At 45.9% G+C, this 22,106-nt stretch overlaps 1 protein-coding gene across 6 annotated transcripts in view; it reads right to left on the bottom strand.

The window, feature by feature from the left end:
• Positions 1-8,280: 8,280 nt before the first annotated feature.
• Positions 8,281-22,106, bottom strand: part of MAP2K4 (mitogen-activated protein kinase kinase 4) — a 201,001-nt gene continuing 187,175 nt past the window's right edge. For all 6 annotated transcript variants that reach the window (XM_090059218.1, XM_090059219.1, XM_090059220.1 and 3 more), the window contains 4 exons: positions 19,150-19,227; positions 17,354-17,502; positions 12,251-12,296; positions 8,281-11,435 (listed from right to left, as the gene is read on the bottom strand). In XM_090059218.1, the coding sequence (XP_089915344.1) occupies positions 11,322-11,435; positions 12,251-12,296; positions 17,354-17,502; positions 19,150-19,227 (387 nt within the window). In that variant the 3' untranslated portion in view covers positions 8,281-11,321. The remainder of the gene's footprint in view (positions 11,436-12,250; positions 12,297-17,353; positions 17,503-19,149; positions 19,228-22,106) is intronic.

Here is a 22,106-nt window from a genome sequence, read left to right on the forward strand (position 1 = left end):
GAATCAGGGGACCAATTTAAAGGTCTGAATCAATTCAAAGTGCTCCAAATCTTTGGCAAAGATTCGGAGAACGTTGATGATTTGGGCAGTCCCTGGTGGCTGCAGCAGGGAGCTGCAGCCAGCTCCAAGGTGGTAAGTACTAGAGGTGGGGGAGGGGAGACTGGGGGAGGGACCCCTACACACTCCCCTATGGCTGCTCCCCGCCCCCCCTTTCTGGTACTTTAAAAAAAAAAAAAAGCCCTGGCTTACCCAGTGCTGCCAGGCGGGGGGGGGGGGGGCAATCCCCACTGTCCCATGATGCATGGGGAGCTCTGCATGAGCCCCCCAACACTCCTCGCTCCCCCAGCTCCCCCCACAGGTGCCCCACCTAAGCCAGCTCCCCTTTAAAGAAAGGGAACTAGGAAAAGCCACAGAACTCACCACTCCTGGTGCAGCCTTGGGACTTCGGGGGCTTGTGGAAGAACCCCCCACGTGGCATGGGGCAATGGGAGGCAGCAGGGATCACACCCCCACTGGCAGGAGCAGGGAGCCCGCGGGGGCTTTCGGAGGGGGCTCTTAAAGGGATAGAGTTGGCCCAAACAGCCAAATCTCCGAATCAGATTTGGCCATATACAAATTGGGACAATGATTTGAATCACTGTCCCCCAAATTAGCTGAATCCAAATCTGAAATGAATATTCATTGCTTTGCACAGGCCTAATGCCTACTAGCCTGCCAGCCACTGCAGAGAGCCAGCAGATGGGCAATTTCCCCAGCTATGCTGTCTCTTCAGCCTCCAGCCAGCTGGGGAGGCAGCGTAGGGGGAAAGCCTCCCACATGGGACCCCCAGCCAAGGTCTCTCTGGCACTGGGGGGGGGGGGGGGGTCCCCAGTGGGGCATTTCTCCCCTTCTCTGCCATGTCTGGAGCTGGTTTCCTTAGCCATGCCTCCTTCTCAGTCCAGGTCAGCTGAGGAAGCAGTGTGAGGGGTGTGGGGGGGAACCCCACCTCCCACCCTGCACCAGGGCCCCAGCCAGGGTCTCTATAGTGAGAGGGGAAGGAGAAGCCCCAAGCAGGGCTGTGAGCATAGTATTATTTCTAAGTCAATTATAGGCAGAAAAAAATTTCAGTTCAGAGTTTCTCTCATGTTTTACTCACCTGCCATGACTTGATGGGAGTTTATTTCGGAAAAGAACACACAGCCCACTCTGTGTTGTGGTTGGAGTTGGAAATTAATCTCTCCATTTACTCTTAGGGCATCTCTGTGACCAGTAATCTGCCTACTTCACAATAGGCAAGATGGTTCAGGGCATTTGTGTACACATCTTATTTATAGCTTCATTGCCACACTTCAAACCCAGTAAGAAACACCAGTAAGTAGTGCCAACCTGTCCCCAAAAGCATCAGGCAGGGCAGAGACTCAGCTAATCCTACCGCAATTTCTTCCATTTGTTTTAACACAGTCAACTGTAATCTCCTTCTCTGATATGTGTATGAGGCTCCGTGTATACAGACCATGTTTATGGGCATTCCCAACTCTCCCACAGGAGGCAAAACTAAATCCGACCTTAACATGGTTTGTGTACATCCCAAATCAAAAATAGTGGGTACTATTATATCTCTCATTTTTACCTCTACTATGAGTTTGGCTTTGCACCATGGACCTTTATGGTTCTCAAAACTGCAATCCATTTGCTCTTCATGTGGGAAATCGTAGATCCCTTCCCTCATGCCTTTCTTATTGCAGTATCTCACTATATAGCCTCTCTCCACATCCAAAACAAATCACTTCTTGTGAGTCCCAACTCTTCATTTCCCTATTGCTCATTCTCCCCAACTTCATTCCTCCAACCCTTATGGCAATTCTTTTGTCTCCCTAGTGACCCCACGTTCCGCATAGTCTTCGGCTACTCTTAATGCCCCCTTTCCGTCTCTGTCTGCAAAGCTTCATCCCTCAGTCTAGCTGCAGATCCCCTCCTAACTCACAATCTTCCAGTATTCCAGGATGCTGTGCAACCCTGGGCTGTGCTCCAGCAGAGCAGGGCAGCCCCTCCCCCAGCTGTAATATGCCCGGCAACCCAGACCCCAGCAGACTCCCTTGGTCCTGCCACCTCCTCTGCTGGGGGGAAGTGGGCCCAGTGTCCAAATCCTTTTTGTAGTAGAGGGCCCAAACCTGGACACAGTACTCCAGGTGTGGCCTCACCAATGCTGAATAGAGGGGAAGGATCATTTCCCTCAATCTGCTAGCAATGCTACTACAAATGCAGCCCAGTATGCTTTTAGCTTTCTTCAGAACAAGGGCACTCTATTAGCTCCCAATTCAGTTTATTGTCCATTGTAACCCCAGGGGCCTTTCCTGCAGAGTTTCTGCTTAGCCAGTCAAACCCCAGCTTGTACCAGTGCATGGGATTACTCCTTCATAAGTGCAGGACTTTGCACTTTTCCTTATGGAACCTCATGAGATTTCTTTTGGTCCAATCCTTCAATTTGTCAAGGTCTCTCTGAATCCTATCTACTACTCCCCCCAGCTTGATGTCATCTGCAAACTTGCTGAAGGGGCACTCCATCCCATTTTCTGGGTCATTAATGAAGATACTGAACAAAAATGGTACCAGGACTGAACCCTGGGAGACCCTGCTTGATCATAGAGCAATTATTACCCTTTGAGCCCGACAATCCAGCCAGTTTTCTATCCATCTTACAATCCATTCATCCAGCCCATATTTCCTTAGCTTGCTTTTGAGAATATATGGAAGACTGTATCAAAAGCCTTGCTAAAGTATGTCAGGTCCACTGCTCTTCCTGCATCCACAGAGCCAGTCATCTCATCACAGAAGGCAGTCAGGCTGGTCAGGCAGGACTTGCCCTTGATGAATCCATGCTGACTGTTCCTAATCACTTTCTTCTCCTCCGAGTGTTTAGGAATGGATTCCTTGAGGACCTGCTGCATGATTTTTCCAGGGATTGAGGTGAGGCTGACCAGTGTGTAGTTCCCTGGATCTTCCTTCTTCCCTTTTTAAAGATGGGCACTATGTTTGTCCTTTTCCAGTCATCTAGTCCACCTCTCCCAAACATCATGGGTTTTTAAGAGATAATTGCTGCAGCTCTGCAATCACATCAGCCAACTCCCTCAGCATCTTTGGGTGTATTACATCCAGCCCTATGGATCTGTGCACATCAAACTTTTCTAAATAGTCCCTAATCTGTTCTTTTGCTACTGTTGGCTGCACACCTCTCCAAACTGTGCTGCTGAGTGCAGTAGCCTGAGAGGTAATCTTGCCTGGGAAAACTGAGGTGAAAAGGGCTTTGAGTACTTCAGCCCTTTCTACATCATCTTTCACTATGTTGTGTCCTGCATTCAGTAAGGGACCAACAATTTCCCTGCTCCTCCTCTTGTTGGTGACACTTGTAGAAACCCTTCTTGTTACTCTTCATGTCTCTTGCTAGCTACAGCTCCAATTATGCTTTGGCCTTTCATCCCTGCATGCCCGAGCAATACTCTTATATTCTTCCTTAGTTGTTTGTCCAAAGCTGCTACTTGTAAGCGTCCTATTTGTGTTTTACCTCATTGAAGAGTTCCCTGCTAAGCCACACTGGTCTTCTGCCATACTTACTAGTCTTCCTGTACATTGGGATGGTTCATTCCTGCAAACTTAGTAAGGTTTCTTTAAAGTACAACCAGCTCTCCTAGACTCCTTTCCCCCCCTCAGACTGGCCTCCTAGTGGATCCTGCCCATCAACTCTCTGAGGGAGTTCAAGTCTACTTTTCTGAAGTCCAGGGTCCTTACTCTGCTGCCTTCCTTCCTTTCCTCAGAATCCTGAACTCAATCATCTCATGGTCACTGATCCCCAAGCTGCCATTCACTACTACATTCTTTGCCAATTCTTCCTGGTTTGTGAGCTGTTCTCCAAGAGCTACATACTCCAAAGGCTTCCTGGATTGCCTGTGCACTGCTCTATTGCCCTCCCAGCAGATATCAGGGCGATTGAAGTGCCCCATGAGAACCAGGGCCCGTGATCCAGAATCTTGTGCTAGCTGTTTGAAGAAAGCCTCATTTTCTTAATCCCCCTGGTTTGCTGGTCTATAGCAGATCCCCACCACCACGTCACCCTTGTTGCTGTCCCCTCAGGCCTGTTTGAAAGTCTCTGGGTTCAGGTCAATCTCCAGTTTCATAATACAGCTCCGAGCAATCACACAGCTTTTTTACATAAAGCACAACTCCTCCTCTTTTCCCTGCCTGTCTTTCCTGAACAGTTTACACCCATCCATGGCAGTGCTCTAGTCAGGTGAGCTATCCTACCAAATCTCTGTTATTCCAATCATGTCATCGTTTTGGCACTGCAGTAGGACTTCCAGTTCCTCCTCCTCCTTTGTTAGGTTGCATGCAGTTGGCTAGTTAGCTCAGATGTCTGTATACAATTCCAATATTTTCTCAGGAAGAACGAGAAGGCCTCTACTGTTGCCACTTCCTTGTGCTTCCTCTAGGCCACCTGCTTCCCACTTACCTCAGGGCTTTGTGCTCCTTCCCCTGGTGAACCTAATTTAAAGCTCTTCTCACTAGGTTAGAAAGCCTCTCTGTGAAAATGCTCCTCCCTCTCTTTGTCAGGTGGGTCCCATCTCTTCCTAGCAATTATTCTTCTTGGAATAACGTGCTGTAGTCAAAGAAACCAAAACTCTGCTGGTGACACCACTTGCACAGCCATGCATTGCTCTGTAGGGTGCATCACTCTTGCCCAGGCCCTTTCCCTTGACTGGAAGGATTGAGAACACCACCTGAACCACTCTGCCCTTCTGCACCTTTTGCACCCAATGCCCTGTAGTCACTTTTTATCTGCTCAGGGTCACCCCGGCAATATCATTGGTGCACACAGGAATGAGTAGCATGGGGTTCCACCTTCCTGGAAATCCATGTCCTCTTCCTTCTCTAGCACTGCCTCTGGCAGTCCTAGAAGTCTCCTTTAGCATCAAATCTATGAAGTCCTCATGGTGGATACTTTGGAGACTTACCAGCTCCTCCTGTAGCTTTCTTGCCTGCTCCTTGAGAGAGAGGACCAGGAGGCACCACTCACACCGCAGCCACTCCCCTACCTGGAGGTGACTTGAAGGAACCTGCAAGCCAGTCTCCATACCAGAATCTGTGTGGAAGCCTCAATGGTGAGCAGTCCTGCCTGGAAAGACACCTTACAGGTGCAAGCAGAGGAAGAGCTGGCAGTGGCTCTGGCATTGTGACATCTTTAAGCCAATTCCCTGGGACTCTGAACGCACCCCCTCTCTCTTCCTGCCTCTTTCCAAGCAGACCTACCCTAGCAAACTCCCCTGTAAACTGGGCTGTTCACTGCTTTTTGGTCCCAAAAGTTTCTCTTTGCTCTGCTTCCACTCACCAAGCTTACAGTGAAGGAAGGTTTCCAGGCAAAATCCCTAGTGAACTCCACTTAGGCAAGGGGCTTAAATATTGGTCTAACTGATGAGTTTTGGCTACTTAAAATAAATGTATGTACGTTAATTACTCTTAATTAAAGAGCTTACCTTAAGGGCTCCCCTGCAAAGAGCAGAGGTGGCAAACTGACTTATGAACTCTAGCAAGCTGACCTGTTTGCTCACTCACAGCCAAGGGTGCAGCATTTGGATAATCTCAGCTGGGGCCCATGTAGTCCTGAGTCCAAGATCTTGGAAGGGGTCCATTTGGTTTTCATCCTTCTATGACATGGAATACCCCCAGGCACCACACCCCTGGCCCCCATACCACCCCTATCAGCCACACCTAAAGCTCTGGTCTTCTGAATTTCCAGCTCCCAGTCCTCTGTCCAATGGCTCCCTCCAGCTTCCCTAGATGTGAGGGCTGACTAGGTCCCCTGCCTTATTCACCTGGGCTTTCTGGAATTCTTCTCTCCCTGCAGATCAGGGCCAGACTGTCCCTCTAGCTCTGCAGCTAGGCTTTAAGTACACCAGGCTCCACCCCTTTCCAGTCACCTGTCCTGACTGAGAGGGTTCTGCTCAGCCCATTACTTATCCTGCTCTGGGCTACTGGAGCCTGCCCAGCTCTCTTGTTCTTCTTAGCTCCCTATCTGCTTACAAGACTATCTCTATGGCTTACTACAGTGCATCTTGCCTCAGGTAGCTGGCTGCAGCTCTGCAACTCTTTTCTGCATCTTCCCTGGTACAGCTACCTATATCACATTGCTGCCCTCTAATATTGCCCTCCTAGTCTGTAGGTAGCAGGGGTTAGGGGACCTTGCTTAAAGAATAAGCAAGATGAGGTAGAAACTACAGTCTGTGAATACAGCTATGATCTGATTGGTATCCCAGGACACATCCACATGATGCTGTATGGTGATGTTGCTACGGTGCTGTGCTTTAGTACTTCTTTTTGGATGGCATAGCCCCCACTCCCAGTGCCTTCCACCGCCAGCCCAGAGTGCAGTGTGGCGCAGGCTCAGCCCCACCTGCCCCATGCAGATCCAAAGGCACATGTTCCCCCCTATGCCCTCCTGGACTGGTAGCGAGAGCAGTAGTGAAAGCCACTGGATGAGCAGCTCCTGGACCGGTGGCGCACAGCAGCAGGAGCCACCCCTCACTCTCCCCACCCGAGTCAGGCAGCTTTTGCCCCATCCCCTGTCCCAGCTGCAGCCCCAATTCCTCCCTTGCTGTGGGGGCATTGATCTGCACCCCCCCACACACCCTTTCCCTCCCCCTCACAACAGACTTACCAACTGGAGGCAGCTGTGTCAAGCATGGCAAAGGAACTAATCCCCCTTTTATAACATTGTTCCTATTAGAAAATTGGTTCCAACTTATAACATTTTGACTTAAGACGTAGTTTTCAGGAACCAATTGCATTGTAAGCCTGAGGACTGCCCGTATTTCCTACAGCACTATGCAAATAGAGCTTGTGGAAAGAAGCATCTGTGATGTCTGGTAAGAGCTAGAAAACACAGACGATAGGTCTGCAGGAAGTTTCTCAATTGATTAGAAATCTCCCAATATGGTAACAAATATGCAAAATGAGTCTTGGAGCAGGGCTGGCAATTTAGCATTTGACACAGGCCAGTAATCAAGTTTACAATTAAAATCATTAGGATGAACCCCTGGGCCAAAGCGCACTCTTGCTTATGGCCAAGTAAATTGGGTCTAATTCTGGAGACATTAGTAGAGTTACATAAGTGTAATCCTAAAGTAAATGAGATAAAGATTGGGTCTCTAAACATCAGAGGAATGCATTGTTTCACTGGAAAGTATTCATGGGTGCCATCTAAAGTCATACCCCTAGGCCAGGGGTTTTCAACCTTTTTTAAGGAGTGTACCCCACCTTCTAGGTACACTTCTGGTGGAGTGGGGGGTGGCGGCAGTGGCAGCCAGATGCGGAGTGGGAGTTGCACACAGCTGTGGCAGGGCAGAGTGGTGGCAGCTACGGTCACCAGGTGCAAAACCCCACCCCCCCCCACACATCCGGCTCGCTGGGCAGACTGCAAAAGGGAGCTGTTGCCCTCTCCCCACCTCCCCTCCCAGCCCTGCTCCTGGGAACTGGCGGCGCAGGGTGGTGGGTGGTGACGCTCCACCCCTGCCCACCTGTGCGTACCCCCTAGCCCTTTTCCAAGTACCCCCCAGGGTACATATACCCCTGGTTGCCAACCCCTGCCATAAGCATTGGGCTGCATGGCCAAGCCTGAGCAGGAGCTAACTTAGTGAATAAAACATTGGACAAGCTGTGGAGGGGAGAGGCAAAATCCACAACAAGGAAGCAGGCAGCAAGAGAAGTAGCAGATGGCCCTGTGAGGAAGAAGACACACAGTTCTTTGGGTTCAAAACACTCAAGGGCTTCTGAACAAACAAAATGCCTACTGGTATTTGTTTCTGTTGCACTATAAGAAATAAGATATTCATTATAAACATCATTTCTGCCTTCAAATGTAACCAACCCTACACAGCCCTGAATATTGGTTTACTGCTCAGGCTACTGTTATGCCCCTCAGCATGGCCTTTACCATTTGCCATTCTCAATAGCATATGCAGTGCCTAAAGACAGTAAATTGTCTGGCCTATGCAGCAGAGAATTTCTTCAAAGAGCCACCTGCTTTAAAGTCCACCTGAGTACCTGCTATTGCAGGAAGTGGAGGAAGACAGCAGTCTTCCCCACACCCTTTTATTTTTATTCAAGAGCAACTGATTTAGAAACAAATGCCGCATGACTCCTGGTGGATGTCCCCAGGATCTGGTTGCATGAAGGGGATGGGATTTGTGTACTTCAATAGATTTTATTGAATTTTCCCATTGTGTTTGACCTTACAAAATAAAAATAACAAGGTCACAGTCGCATCCTAATTTTATTACAACTGACCTGCAGGCAAAAGAATAGAACTATTACATAAACACTCTGATTCCATGTATAATATCTTAAATAGAAGAAGTCAAACTAGAATATAGGATAAAATATTCTGAAGCTCTTTGAAGCAGTTATGTTACTGAGCTCCATTTTACAGACAATAAGGCAACATCCCTGCACATCAGCTTTTTGATAATTTTTATACATTTTTCTATGGTACAAGAAAAAAAATAACCAGAGCTCACAATGTACAGTTCTTATACTATTTTCACAGCTTCTGAACACTATACACCTTTTTAATAAAGATACATTGTAATAAATGCTGCACCCTTAATAGTTTATAATAATCTATGATTAATACATGAGATCTGCCTTTCTGTACAGCCATCATCTACACCACAGCACATTCTGAACCTGGCTTTGACATCAGGAACTCAAAGCTTCTAATTTCCATTTCCCACCAACAGAATGGAAACTCAGTTATACTGCTAAAGACAATAGAATGGGGCCAGGTGCAGAAACAGCACAACTTAAATCAGGTGTGAATGAGGGGAATAGGAAGGCAACAGCTGTTTGCAGAAGAAGGCTTCGGATATAGTGAATCACCAAGTCAATAGCTGTAAATTTCCAGGTCTGAGGGACTGAGGAAGAATTACTGCATTAGATAGTCACATTTTGTCATGAGCATGATGCCAGGGTGGCAGCATCAGATGATTCGGCACATATTGTTTTCTAGGTGTTTTGAATAGATAATACTTTCAAATTATCTTATTAACTGCAACTGTAAGAATCAAATGCATTAGTTAAGAGAATCTGACTTTGTTCTTGCTGGCCTAGACAGACAAAGCTTTTATTCCCCATGAAGGTATGGCTACAAATGACAAAAACAGGGTGTTCTGGGGTACAATACATTGTCGGCCAAAGCCCATGGGGTCCTAAGAACACTAATTTCCTATCACTTTTGATGTCAGTTGAGAGAACTCAGTGCCTGATAGGATCAGGCCTAGCAGGTTTGGCTGTGAATGCTCTGTGGCGTCAAATGGCAATTGTGTAGGACAAGTAGGGAACAAAGTGAGTACCTCAAGCCTACACACAAGTAGATCACTGTAGAATCTGGAAAAGTGCCATAAGTGTATAGCAACAGCATAGAGCCTCTGTTTGACCACCAGCTTTGCTTCACCCCTTCTTAGCTCAGATGTTATAATACAGTGTAGGCCCTTGCACCATACCCAGTGCTCTCTGTATTGTCACAGCCTTTGTGTTTGGTAGAAATTGTGGGAAACTTTCTACACAATGGAATTAGTGCAGCAGCATTTCCCTTTCCATTGGGTTTCTAACCCGCTGGGTTTTGTTTTCTAAATTTTTCAGAACTCTCTCTGAAAGTGGAACATTCAGTTTCTGACAAAGCCCCAGCTACTTACTATGTGACTAAGCCAACCAAGTAAACACTACCAAATGGAAACCAGAAATCACTTTGCAGGTCCCCACAAGCTCCAGTTTGTCAGTCTTTGGAAGACATCTAAAAATAGATTATTTAAAAAAAAAAAAGCTAAATGTTTCAATGAAAAACTATGTTTGAACAAGTCCAAATTAACAGTATATGATCAGCTCTAAAGTTCATGTCAGCCAGAAGAGTACATCTTGAATGGTTTTTCTAGGACAAGCTAAAGGCCAGTCAGAAACCAGAGATACTTTCTAATGTCCTGGGTACCCAGACTACCATCATGCACCAGAACAATTCAAGTGCAATCTGGACCATGACACAACATTCAGGACTGTTCAAGGATCACAAAATAGGCTGAAAGTACATACAAAAAATGAAATATTAGACAAACAAATGAGAACATCCTATGTGCAGCAATGAAATTTACCACATTGAGATAGATCCAAGGTGAGGGGTAGGAGGCAGAGGATCCCACCATCCTCATCGGGGGGATAGAATCAAACACACTGAGATTTGGTCTAGTCTGATCACAGGCAGTGCTGCTAGGCCAGAATTGGTTGTCCATAAGAAAGTAGAGATACCGGACTTTGGATAAAAGGGGTTATCAATGTTTTTCAGTCGATAAACATTGACTGAAAAATTATGAGTGATTCAACTGTGGCTTATCAAAAACAGCTGTAGATTTTGCACACTGCACTTATGGAAGTAAAAGCAAAGCCACTGTGCAGCTATAAATCAGGTCACAAGCAGACTAAATTCAATTGAGTAGTTTAATAATTCTTCAAGTCAAGGTCTTATCTTATCATGTAACAATTTACAGGACACCTAGTTATAATGAAGAGTGGATGGCTTGGTAAAGGAGAGAAGAATACATTATGTCCCATCTTTGAATATTTTAATGTTAGCCTCTTTCAATGCAACATATTTTTGGTAAAGACATATTCACTATATTTAACATGATCTCTCTTTAAACAGAAAGTTCAGCTGAACAGACTGTCCCCAGAAAATACACTGTGACTGTAAAGCAACAGAATTTCATAGCAGTAAATCTATTGCACTTTGTGACGAATAAAATCCTCCTTTGCCTTTTAGCTCCCGAAGGCAAAGCTTCGCGTTGGTTATGCAAGTTCTTCTCTCTCCAAGCAAAGTCTCTATGTTCAGACAGAAAATGCCTAACTTGTGTTTGTTTTTATTATTACTTAAACAATAATTGGAAGAGTTTGAGAGAAAAATCTTTCCAGTAGCTGCTGAGAAGCCTCTGAGTTTTGAGTCTAGAAAGGAATTTTAGGTGCTATCCAATCACGGTCAACAAATAAATGTACTTATTTCCACATTTCATGAATATGTCCACAAAAGAGCAAGATGAGGTCTCTCTTTGACCAACACTAACACTGTGTGATCAGGTATTACAGGGATGCACTTTAAATGTGACAATAATATACAGACATGATGGAAATAACACCAATATTATTGCACATGGTGTCTGGGCGAGCATTAAAAACACTGCAATATGTGATGAAAATTCTTTACAGCTTGTTTTCTCTCAGCCCTTTTTCTAGAGTTTGATGTAGCAGCAATATCAATCGACATACATTGGAGAGCTGGGAGTTGTGGGCATTTGATCCAGGATTTTACAAACATAGCATGCAACATCCACTGTACGCTCTTCGTACATCAGAATGAAGGGATGTTTCTGTAAGCCAGAAAGGAAACAAGGTTAACTTACATTTTTATGCTACTGAGAGCTTGCCAATAAACATGGCCAAAGCATATGTCACGTGCATGCTCAGCACCACATTAAGGTGGCTAAAATGCCTTGTTTTTGGGAACTGGAATGTGCAGAGTGGAAGCAAATGGGTGGGACACATTTTGCTGTTTTGTCTAGGCAAAACCAACTGACAAACAACTTCCTCTGGGTCTTCCAAAGAACATGTTCATGTTTGCACTTTAGTGCCCATTACCTGGGCAAAGTGCTGAATGCACTGTGGGGATTTAATAAGTGGCAAAGTTTGCCAGCCAACTGACCTAGCTTGCTGAGTGCAGTGGTCTGGGAGGAGGGAAGGCGAAGAGGGGTAATGCTGACACATTTCTGTCCATGCTTCTGCATCGACTTATGAGAGTTTGGTTAGCTGATGGGCTGTCATGTAACAATTCTGTGTGCTTTAATATCACAAACCTGAAAGGGGAGCTTGTCTGCCTCTAATGCTCCTGTATGTGTTTCATGCTTAGAGCAGCTGTTTGGCTAATGTTGATTAATTTCTCAGGTTCTTACACTGAGGGGAAAATCTATGTGATTTCTACTGAACAGAAGTTCCAGACACTCCAGCTCTTTTATCCATCAACCTGCTGAGCTCAGCTTTTCTAAGCACACACTGCGCTGGCCACTTGAGAAAACAGGACTTTCAAACCCAGATCTGCAGCTTTAATTCCATTGTGTCCAATATCACACAATTACAATTGGTGCACAGCATGTTCCCCCCCGCCAACCCACCTCTGCTCCACACTCACCAGAAGCTCTTTATACTTTGGCCTTTTAGACTCGTCCTTTGTAAGGCTAAAGAAATCAGAAAGATAATTAGGAAAAGGCAGATTTGTAAAAAGTGTTCCAAAGAAATTAAATGTTAGTGTTGTATGGGACAAGACACAGAAAATCACTGTAGCGGAGCTAGGGCCCAGGGCCTGCCAAGCTGTGCTGGTCGTCTCATTCACAACCCAACTTTCATTTGGAGCCCAGGAATTTGGCTCCTGGGGAAAAAGACAGGATATTTTCATGATCTGTAGTGCTGCATGAATCTTCCTTCCTTTGCAGTGTGGGTGAAGTGTGTTGGGATTGTGATAACTCCCAGGATTGTTGTTTGCTGGAGAAGGAAGATTTTGCTTCCTAATTTGTGCAGCACATGTGATGTGTCCTACGGCTCAGATCCAGAGACCTGTCTCCGAACAGTTGTACCTATCAGATTCTCAGGCCTGAAGTTACTATTCTATTCTGTGGTTCATTTTTCTTGGGTTAGAGGGAAAAAAAGGTGGAGGGAAGGAGGTACGGAGAAGGAAGTGTGTAAGTGGATGCTCTCAGGTGGGCTTTGCTCATGGTTATTTTACAAATGGGGAGAGGGGGACTGATGCACTTTAGAGCACAACCATTCTTCCAATCCAGCTGGAAACAGAAGGAAATAGTGATACAGCCTCCCTGGGCTTCTTAAACAAGCTGTAAAGCTTGAATGGCTCAAATCACCCTAACATGCTCTCTCTAGCCCTGGTTAACGTGGATTGACTCACCCCCATGCATCTTCCCTTTACACCCCTCCCCCCACAGAAGTCTGATACAGAGCACTCTCAGCTGGAAAAGGCAGATGGGAACAAAAGCCATCATTCTGGGGGAGCTGGTTGTTCAGGCTCTCCTGGCACCAGCCAAATTACATATACGCCAAGAGGGCTTGGAAGAATCCTGGGGAAAACGGACTACACAAAGCAATAGCACTTGAACACTTTCCCTGCCACAGAAAGGGTTAATGAGGTCAAGGGGGATACATGCAAAAAAAGAGTACAGTACTTGGGAGGGGTAGGAAGCAAGTGGGAGCAGAAGAGACCCTACGACCAAAGATGCACACTGTCCAGCAGCACCTGAGCTGAAGGCTAACAGACTGATGTCTAGGGAAAGTGTCTCATCTCAATAAAACCCCTTCAATAACCAAACTGCTTGGAACCGGCAGGTGGCAGCAAAATCCCCAGGAAAACAAAGAAGAGCATCTGCCATAGCAGAATGAGGGAGGACATGTGCTAGGAAGTGTGGCTACAACACTGCCATGAACGGGAAATGGAGACAGCTCTGAGAATGAGGAGAGGTTAGAAAACCCCATCAAAGATACCCTGTACTGCTGTGTGACACTCTGGTAGCTGATTTGATTTGGAGGAGATTTGGCAGTGATTCGGTGGCTGAATCACTGAATCCAAACTGAATAGGGAGACCCATGAAAAGGTCCGAATCGAATCGGCAGCTTCCGAATCGATTTGGAGAGATTCGGCCATAGACTATACAGGCAGTCCTTGATGACACTGGACACAGCTGCCTCCAGCTGGTAAGTCTGTTGTGGTGGGCAGAGGAGGGAGGGAAGGGGGATGGGGGTGCAGATCAATGCCCTCCACAGTGAAGGAAGGATTGGGGCTGGGACAAGCTGCCCAGTGGGGGCGGGGGAGCCCGGGATTTGGAGAGGGGGGCTCCTGCCACCGCGTGCTGCTGGTCCAGGAGCTGCTCTTCTGGTGACTCCTCCAGAGGCTCTCACCACTGGTCCAGGAGGGAATGGGGGCAGGTGTGTGGCCCTGGATCTGCACGGGGTGGGCTGGGCCAGGCTGTGCTCCAGGTTAGCCCCAGCCACCCTGCACTCCACAGGGCAGGTCTCTGCACTCCACAGGGCAGGCAGAGACACAGTTGCACTCTGGGTGGCAAGCCCCTGCTGCTGGGCTGCACTCTGCAGGGTAGGCGAAGCTAGGGCTGTGCTCCAGGAGGCTAGCCCCAGTCACCCACTGCCAGGCTGTACTCCAGGGGGCGGGCAGAGTCATGGTTGTACTCCGGGCGGCTAGCCCCAGCCGCAGCCAGGAGCACAACCCTGGCTCTGCCCACCCTGCAGAGTGCAGCCCAGCAGCAGCAGGGGCTTGCCACCCAGAGTGCACCCCTGGCTCCACCCACCCTGTGGAGCGCAGCTCAGCCTAAGTCCAAATCTCTGAATTGGTGCCCAATCTCCAAATCCAAATCGGGACAGTAATTTGAATTACTGAATTGAATCGCTGTCCCTCTGAATCAGCTGAATCCAAATCCAATACTTGCTGCTTCACACAGGACTAATACCCTGCATGTCTTCCTGTGTACTGTGTTAAAGGATTGCCAAGAAACTCAATGTACTTCACAGGCATTAAAAGCTGGCATGGACCGCACAGCTATAAATACAGCATTAAAGATGGTATATCCTTATGCTAAAGCTCCTGCTGAGGACAGTGTGTCCTAGGTGCTCAGGGAAAGGACTCTCTTTTGGATCCTGGATTAGGTTAGACTATGAACTGTGGAGACCCTAGTAGAGCTCAGGCTGAACCATCTAGATCAGAAACCACAAGAATCACACACTGGCAAATAAATGCTTTAAGGACAAGGTAGGCAGGTTTGGCCAGGAACTGAAATCACTCAACACCTTTCCTCTCACAAAGCTATGCTTCTCTGGCTCTTTTCTTATTCTCCCGTACATGTGTGTCCCTGCGGCTTGCAGATTGTAACCAAGTTGACAACCACAACTAGAGAAAGAGAAGAGGAGGTGCAGAGGGTTGTTCAGGTGGGAGAGGACTTTGGGTACACATGGCATCCAGTTGTGAGGGTAGTCTATCTGGTCAATTCATCTTTTGTTTCTATTTCAGTATTTTGCACCTGCAAGATACTGTCTGGGAGGGACTGCTTTCACTGCATGATATATTCACACCTATCTTTCTCTTGGTTACAGCAATAGGAGGGAAACTGCACAGCAGGGTGGGTTTTTAAGGTTTTATGGCCCTTCTAAGTAAGATACATGAAACAATGTTGGTACCAAGGTTGATATTTCTTGACTTCCAATTGAAGCTTTTAAGGTAATAAAAATACAATAATGTACCATATTTAATTACTTCTCACCTTAGCGTGAATTTCAGGAACAAAACATGAATTTCATTCAGTGAGATGGGCATTGCCCTGGGAGAGTGGGGACCCTACGTTCTCAGCTCTGCTCCTACGCCCACTGCTATCCAGACCAGAAGTATAACTGATAGGGGTAACCAGGGCAGCAGTCCTGAATGCTGCCTTTGTTGGGAGGGGTCTGATCACACCACCATAGTTGGCAGCAGCCGGTGATGACCCGTGCTTTGTGGCTGCCCTGCAACATCTCTCAACCAGACATTTTATCTAGTGACTATTTCATGAAAAGAAAAGAAACACCACTTGGAGTAGACCTCCTTCCCTTCCAGGGAAGTACTTAGTTGACGAAATAACTGAGCCAGGTTCCCTCTGGCCTGCTCTTCTTCTGCCCCTGCATTTCTTCCCCTTTTGGTTGCCCAGTGAGCTAGCTGCAATAGAAAGAAAAAAAGGTACTTCTGACCCTGCCTAGCCCTTGGTTTGGTGGTTGAGGCATTAGACTAAGTATCAAACATGAGTTCAAACCCCCTTGGGTCCTGGGCAAGTGTCCTAACCACTCAGCTATTAGATTAAAAGGAGAGAAGAACCTCTTGACCACACTTTCAGGGATATGCGTGCAATTAGGCACTCATTTGAGCCAAATAAGACTGCTATAGTGCATACGAACCATAGTGCATATGCTGTAAGTAGCACTTAGATGCCTTGAAGAGAAAAAGGATTTAAACCTTACTCTACTCAAAAGAAAAAAAACAACAAATATTTCAAATGTCTTATTTTCTATAGTGAAAGGTTATGGTATGAGGAAAATCAGTGGAACTAGAAGAGAACTAACACCAAAGAAGAGGTCAGTTGCTCTATGTCCCTTTGGCACACTGTCATGGGTCTTGACTAGAGCTGGCTGAAAGTCCGAATTTTCATTATGTGGAATTTTTTGTGTGGAATTTTGGGGAAAAAAGCATTCCTGCTCTGAACCTCAGCTCTGCTCCTGCTCTGTGGCAGGAAGTCTGAAAAGTCAGAGACCCAGTTCCAGCCAGAGTCCTCAGGACTTGAAGGATTTCTGCTGCAGAGTTGGGGATCAAGTCCTGTCTAATGAGGGAATCCCACAGTTCCTGAGGCTTGATATGGAAACTGGAAGCCCTGAAGTCTGTGGTATGGGACATTTCACCTGGTGGGGCTGCCCTGCAGCTACAAATTCTGGAAGCTTTGACCCTCCAGTAGGCAACTAGGTGAGCTCACAGGAAACAGTAGTGCTGATGGAAATATTCGGATGTTCTATTACATTTGACAAAACTATATTTCTATAAAATATTTCAGGTTCAATAAGCTACAATTTTCTGAAGAAAAACTGCTTTTTAGAGCATTCCCAGTCAGTTCTAGTTCTGATCCCACCCTACATACCGACTGATTGCTTTGGAGCCCAATGGCTGTCAGACAGATGGTCTGATCACCAAAAGGCGTGGACCCAACCCTGACAGATGAGCAGACTGATCTTCATAATGCAGAAAGACTACAAAGGATCTCAACTCCTGCTGTAAATACAGATTGACTCCCAACTGCCCATCAATACTGCCTGCAGAAAAACAGATGCTCCTGGGCCCTGCTTTAACCATGCAGACAGACAGGCTATTTATCTGGGCCCCTGACCCAAGTCATGCAGACTTACTGCCATGGGTAATATCCTGCCTTCCCTAAATAAAAACTATTATGAATCTTCTCCCTATTGCTTCCTGGAAAGAAAGTCCCATAGGTCTACCTTCCACCCTTCTGCCTGGATGTAGATTGTCATGGATCATTCTTTGGTCTTCCAAAGACAGAATGCAAGGGGAATTTACTCTAATATTGCAGGCCCAAAACACTCCATGTACATAAAATTGATTTGGAAAGATTAGGCATGTAATTCTTGCTAGCTCTATCATATTAACATGGCTAGCCAATTGCAAATGTTTCAAGTAGGAAACACTTACCACAAGTTGACAAAGTTGATGAAACTTGGGGAGAATTCCCTTTCCTCTGAGTTACTCAGCTGTGGTGGGTCTCCTTTTACTACTTGTGTCAGCTGATCAAATACACTATTCCATTTGGGATATGGGAATCGCCCTGTGGCCAACTCATACTGGAAAGAGACAGCAACAATGCCAGATGGGTAACAATAAGTAATACAAAGGATGTGTTTAATTAGGAGAGGACAATCTATGCATCATCCTTGAAAACTTACAAAGCAAGGGTGAGTTAATTCTTCAGCTCCTTACTCCCTTCCACAAACCTCAGTTCTTAGACCCAAATCCTATTTCATGTTTGTGTACCTATGGGATGTTTAATTAGTTGCATAAGTGCAACTTTTGGTACTTACACAGATTTTAGATTCTGTTTCCCTCTGTGACAGCATAGTATCATCCAGGTACCTGAGCAACAGCCCAAAACAAAACAGAGGAGAAAGGGGAGATCCTCCCCTTTTAATCCATGAGTCTACTGGTTAAGGCATTTGCTAAGAATGATACTATCAGGATTTAAAACCCCCTAACCCAGAGGGAGTTTAAACCAGCACCTCCCACTTAACAGCAAAATACTCTAGTCATCAGGCCAAGGGCTGGGCACTGCTCACAGCACCCTCCATCCCTCCAGCTGAAGCTGGTTCACTCAGCAGCCAACAGGGAAGCTATGTGGGGCCAGGAGAAGTGAAAGCCAGAGGAAACATGACTTGGTAAAGTGGACATTATCCTGGAAGAGGGGTGGGACTCTGGCCTCTATCCCCAGTGACTTCTGCAGCTTGCCTTTAATATTTGCTGGATAAAATGGGTAAAAAGCAGTGGGATGGCTTTTGCTCCACTGGAAGTGGAGGCCAGAGCCAGAGCCAGAGCTAGAGCTCTGGGAGTAATGCTTGTATCCAGGCAAACCTATTCTACCACTGTGTGGCTATAGTGGAGTCTTCTGAGCATGCTCACAGGGGAAGTCCAGGGCAAGCAGAGCTAGGAAAGTGGAAACAGAGTTTAAAATCTGTGTAAGTGCTGAAAATTACACTTATGTGGCTATGTAAGTAAGGTGCATGCATGCACTGAGGCACATAAAGGTGAAATTAGATTCTCCACCTTAGTGTCCTAGAGTCCCTGTGCAACACTGATATTTTCCTTTGGGAGAATGAAGCAATGAGCATTTCAAACATTGAGGGAAAGACGGCATGTTAGCAGTAGCTCCTTACATAGACACTTCCAGAATTTTTTTCTATTTGCTTTTAACTATGTACTCCTCAACTCCCCAGCCTAAGAATAAAAGTTTTCCAAAGACATCAGTGCAGGCATGTAGCAGTGCCAAAGTTAGAAAGGGACCAGTGTCTAAGATTTATTGTAGAATTTGTTAAAGTCCGCCTGAAGTTGGGACTGTGAATATGTTATTCATGCAGCCCTGGTGCCATGGCTCCCTAATATATCATACTCAGTGTTTCTCTACACGTGAATTTTTAAAGAGAAAAGTCCTTCAAAATCCATGCTCTTTCTGCTGATCATTTTTAGGCTGTAAGACATTACTTTTGATCCACAGATCTATATTATAAGGAATTGAATTCTTCAGCCTTCTGTAGGTGTCTATTTACATCTTGGTATGTAAATGGGCTCTAAAGTCCCCACTCACAGCAAAGGGGGTTGAATTTTGCTATAAACGCATTCATTTTGGAAACATGGCCTACTCTATTACCTTGTAAAGTGAAGCCCTATGACACCTGATAGGAAGCCTTGTTTCACAGAACTTCATAAAACCACACACATACCAATGTAATTCCCAAACTCCAGACATCTGAGCGAACATCGTAGCCTTGCCTTGATGCACTGGGGTCTATCCTTTCAGGCTGAAACAAGAAGAGGAAGCATAGTCAAACAATATCCAGCAAAAAGAGTAGGAAAAACACGGGGAAATATGTTTATAGTTGCTAGTACCCGTGGGGAATGTGCTGAAGCATCCCTAGAGGTAGTCTTTATGCGAGCTGTCCAATCACTCTGAGGGCTAGGCTCCAAGCTGACACTGAAACCAAATTTTTAATGGGGTTTGGTCCTTTCTTGCTGTTAAGGGTTATTATTAAATTTCTATTTTTTTCTACGTCAGAAATCTTGTGTTATTATTAATTTTCTAGTTTGTTTTTCTATGTCAGAAATCTTGTGTATACAAAGTCTTGCCTTCTCTGTTTTTCAAGAACTCCTTATAGAAATACTGAACCAGAAGGAGAATTTTCTTATTCCTCAGCAGAGCAATGGAGTGGAGGACAGGAAGGGAATCCCCAGCACAGCCCCTCTCTGCCAACTGTTGAGTATTTAGTTAAATGGATATTTTCAGAATAAATTTTCAATAAATGAAGGGTTTTAAATAAAGCTCTTCTCTCTCAGTAACTCAGGCCTCATTTCCCAGACAACTGTCAGATCACAATGCAATTAGTCCTCCAGACACCCAAAAAAGTCTTCCAAAAAAACCCCAACAGAGTACAGATGGGACTAGACTTATTGATGAGCAGAATTATACATCCAGAGAAAGGAAATACATACAAACCTATTATCAATCTTTGCATATCACCTTAATGAAAAACCCCTGGCTGTGATTTTTAATATATAATTTTGTTGAGTTATTTGAAAGAAAGAGCCCTTACCTAGATTCTACCACAAGCAAAAGACTGGGAATCATTTCCACCTGAACAGTGATAGGTCTGACTTACATATTTATTATTTACAAACTGAAGAATCTGTTTGCAAAAGGAAGAGAAGGCATAGATCTCAGTATACAGAAGTGGGAGCAGACCTAAAAAGTATCACTGTATAGTCAAGGCATGTCTAGATACTAAGGGCTTGTTCTACCGTGGTTGTTATGAAACTTCCTGTTAGCTTCAAAGAACCTAAACAAAGAGGCACTCAAATCTGAGTTATGTTTGGAAATACAGGCTTTGATTCACCTGTGTGCAAGTTTTCCTTGCTGCAAAATCAAGAAAAAAATCAGTCATAATTTTTTGTGAAGATTCATTGTATCATATGCTCAAAATGAAGCTATTTGAAATAACTATTTTTAATCTCTACTTTGCACCCCTAAGCATTACCTTCTTTCCCTAGAAAAACAAACTATAGGAACTGTTTTGTTTCTCCTCATTTGTTTAGGTGCTCTTGAAGGTATTGGGTCTCCAAGGGATTTACAGACTGAAGGTACTCTGAAGCAGACCAATGAAGCTGGGACACAGCCTGACATGCTGACCCATTCATTTGGTGACATTTGTTTATAGCCTGTAAGACACCTGTTATCCAAACCTGATACATAACATACTTATTCAGATAACGCTGGTAGAGAAAAAATGTAAATGGTATTACTTTGCTCAATGTGACATGGTATCCAAAGCCCATGAGCCCATAAAGGAGAGATGCAAACTTGATAGATTCATTCTTGTGATGTCTGAGCTGGCTATCAGGTCTGGATGTATGTTTAAAAGGAAAGAAGCCCAGTAGTTGACATCTGGAGGGTGTGGGTGCCTTCAGTGAATATATGGAGGAAAGAGGAAGTCAAGATATCCTAGGCCCATTGTAAGAGGGGCCCCTAAACCCTATGACTTTAAACAGAAAAGACAACAGCTAACTGAGGGCCAGCTGAGAGAAATAGGCAGCCAAAAAGATAGAGTAATAGCTCCAAAGCTCCAGGCCACTTACCTGAATCAAGCTGGTAAAAGGGCTGCAGGGCGGGGCTCCAGAAAGTGTGTTAAAGTACAGTTGCAGCAGAGCTGAGCAGGCTGCCAAAACTGGGCAAATGAGTACCCTCTGCTACTGAGCATACAGCCAAACAGCAGAATGACAGGGCTGCAAGGCATTATGGAAGACAGCTCACAAAAAAGCTGGCCTGGCCACAAGGTGGTGCAGAGAATGCTTGATTAGAAGAGTCTGGCCACAGGGCTGTGACTCTGCTTACTGAGAGGCAGGTGGCTGAGAAACAAGCCTGTAGATTCATTAATGGGAAACCCACGTGCCTAGCTCTGAGACACAGGGATCAGGTGACCAGAAGGGAATGCAGCTAGTAGGTATCTAGGCCTGGCTTCAGGGCTAGGGAGTCACTCTGCACCTAAGTTGTGGGAACAAATGCTTCCTGAAGAGAGGAATTAATAGAGTAATAAGGTACCCCAGATAGGCCAACTGGTAGGACCTACTTTTTACACAAGCAGTCTGTGGGCTAAGCCCACTCAGAAACTGCAAGGCCCTCCCTATTTCTGAAGAAGGGGCAGTAAGTGTATAACAAGCGATTTCATGGGACAAAAAATGTGAAAACAGAGATGGGAGCGATGGTCATACATTCATAACAAGTGCTCCAAGGGGGGACATTGAGCAGACCATACTGGCTAATGCCCACTGGCCCTCAAACAAGTCCAAGGAGGCAGTGGATGCTGCCTAGTGAAACTCTGCCCAGAGCTGTGTGTGGATGAGAGACAGGAAGACAGCCTCACAGTCATCAGCGGTCTCTGCAGCCATAGCCTCCTTCCTGGTCAGATAGATGGCAAGCTTGACTACAGCCAGAAGGAGGCTGACCAGGAGGACCTGGGATTCGATGGGGCCCTGGATGAGGAATGCATAAACAAAGGTGCAGGGAGTAGTGAAGCCAGAAGCTTGGCAAGAGGTTCTTGAGGACGTGGTGAAGGGGTTGCAGCCTGGATCACTCAAAATGGGCATGTGCCAGGATCTCCCTCTGCTGACAGAAGAGGCAGGTGTCGGG

The sequence above is a fragment of the Crocodylus siamensis genome, chromosome 8 (genome assembly GCF_052110815.1).
Source record: "Crocodylus siamensis isolate JL-2025a chromosome 8, ASM5211081v1, whole genome shotgun sequence".
NCBI lineage: Eukaryota > Metazoa > Chordata > Crocodylia > Crocodylidae > Crocodylus > Crocodylus siamensis.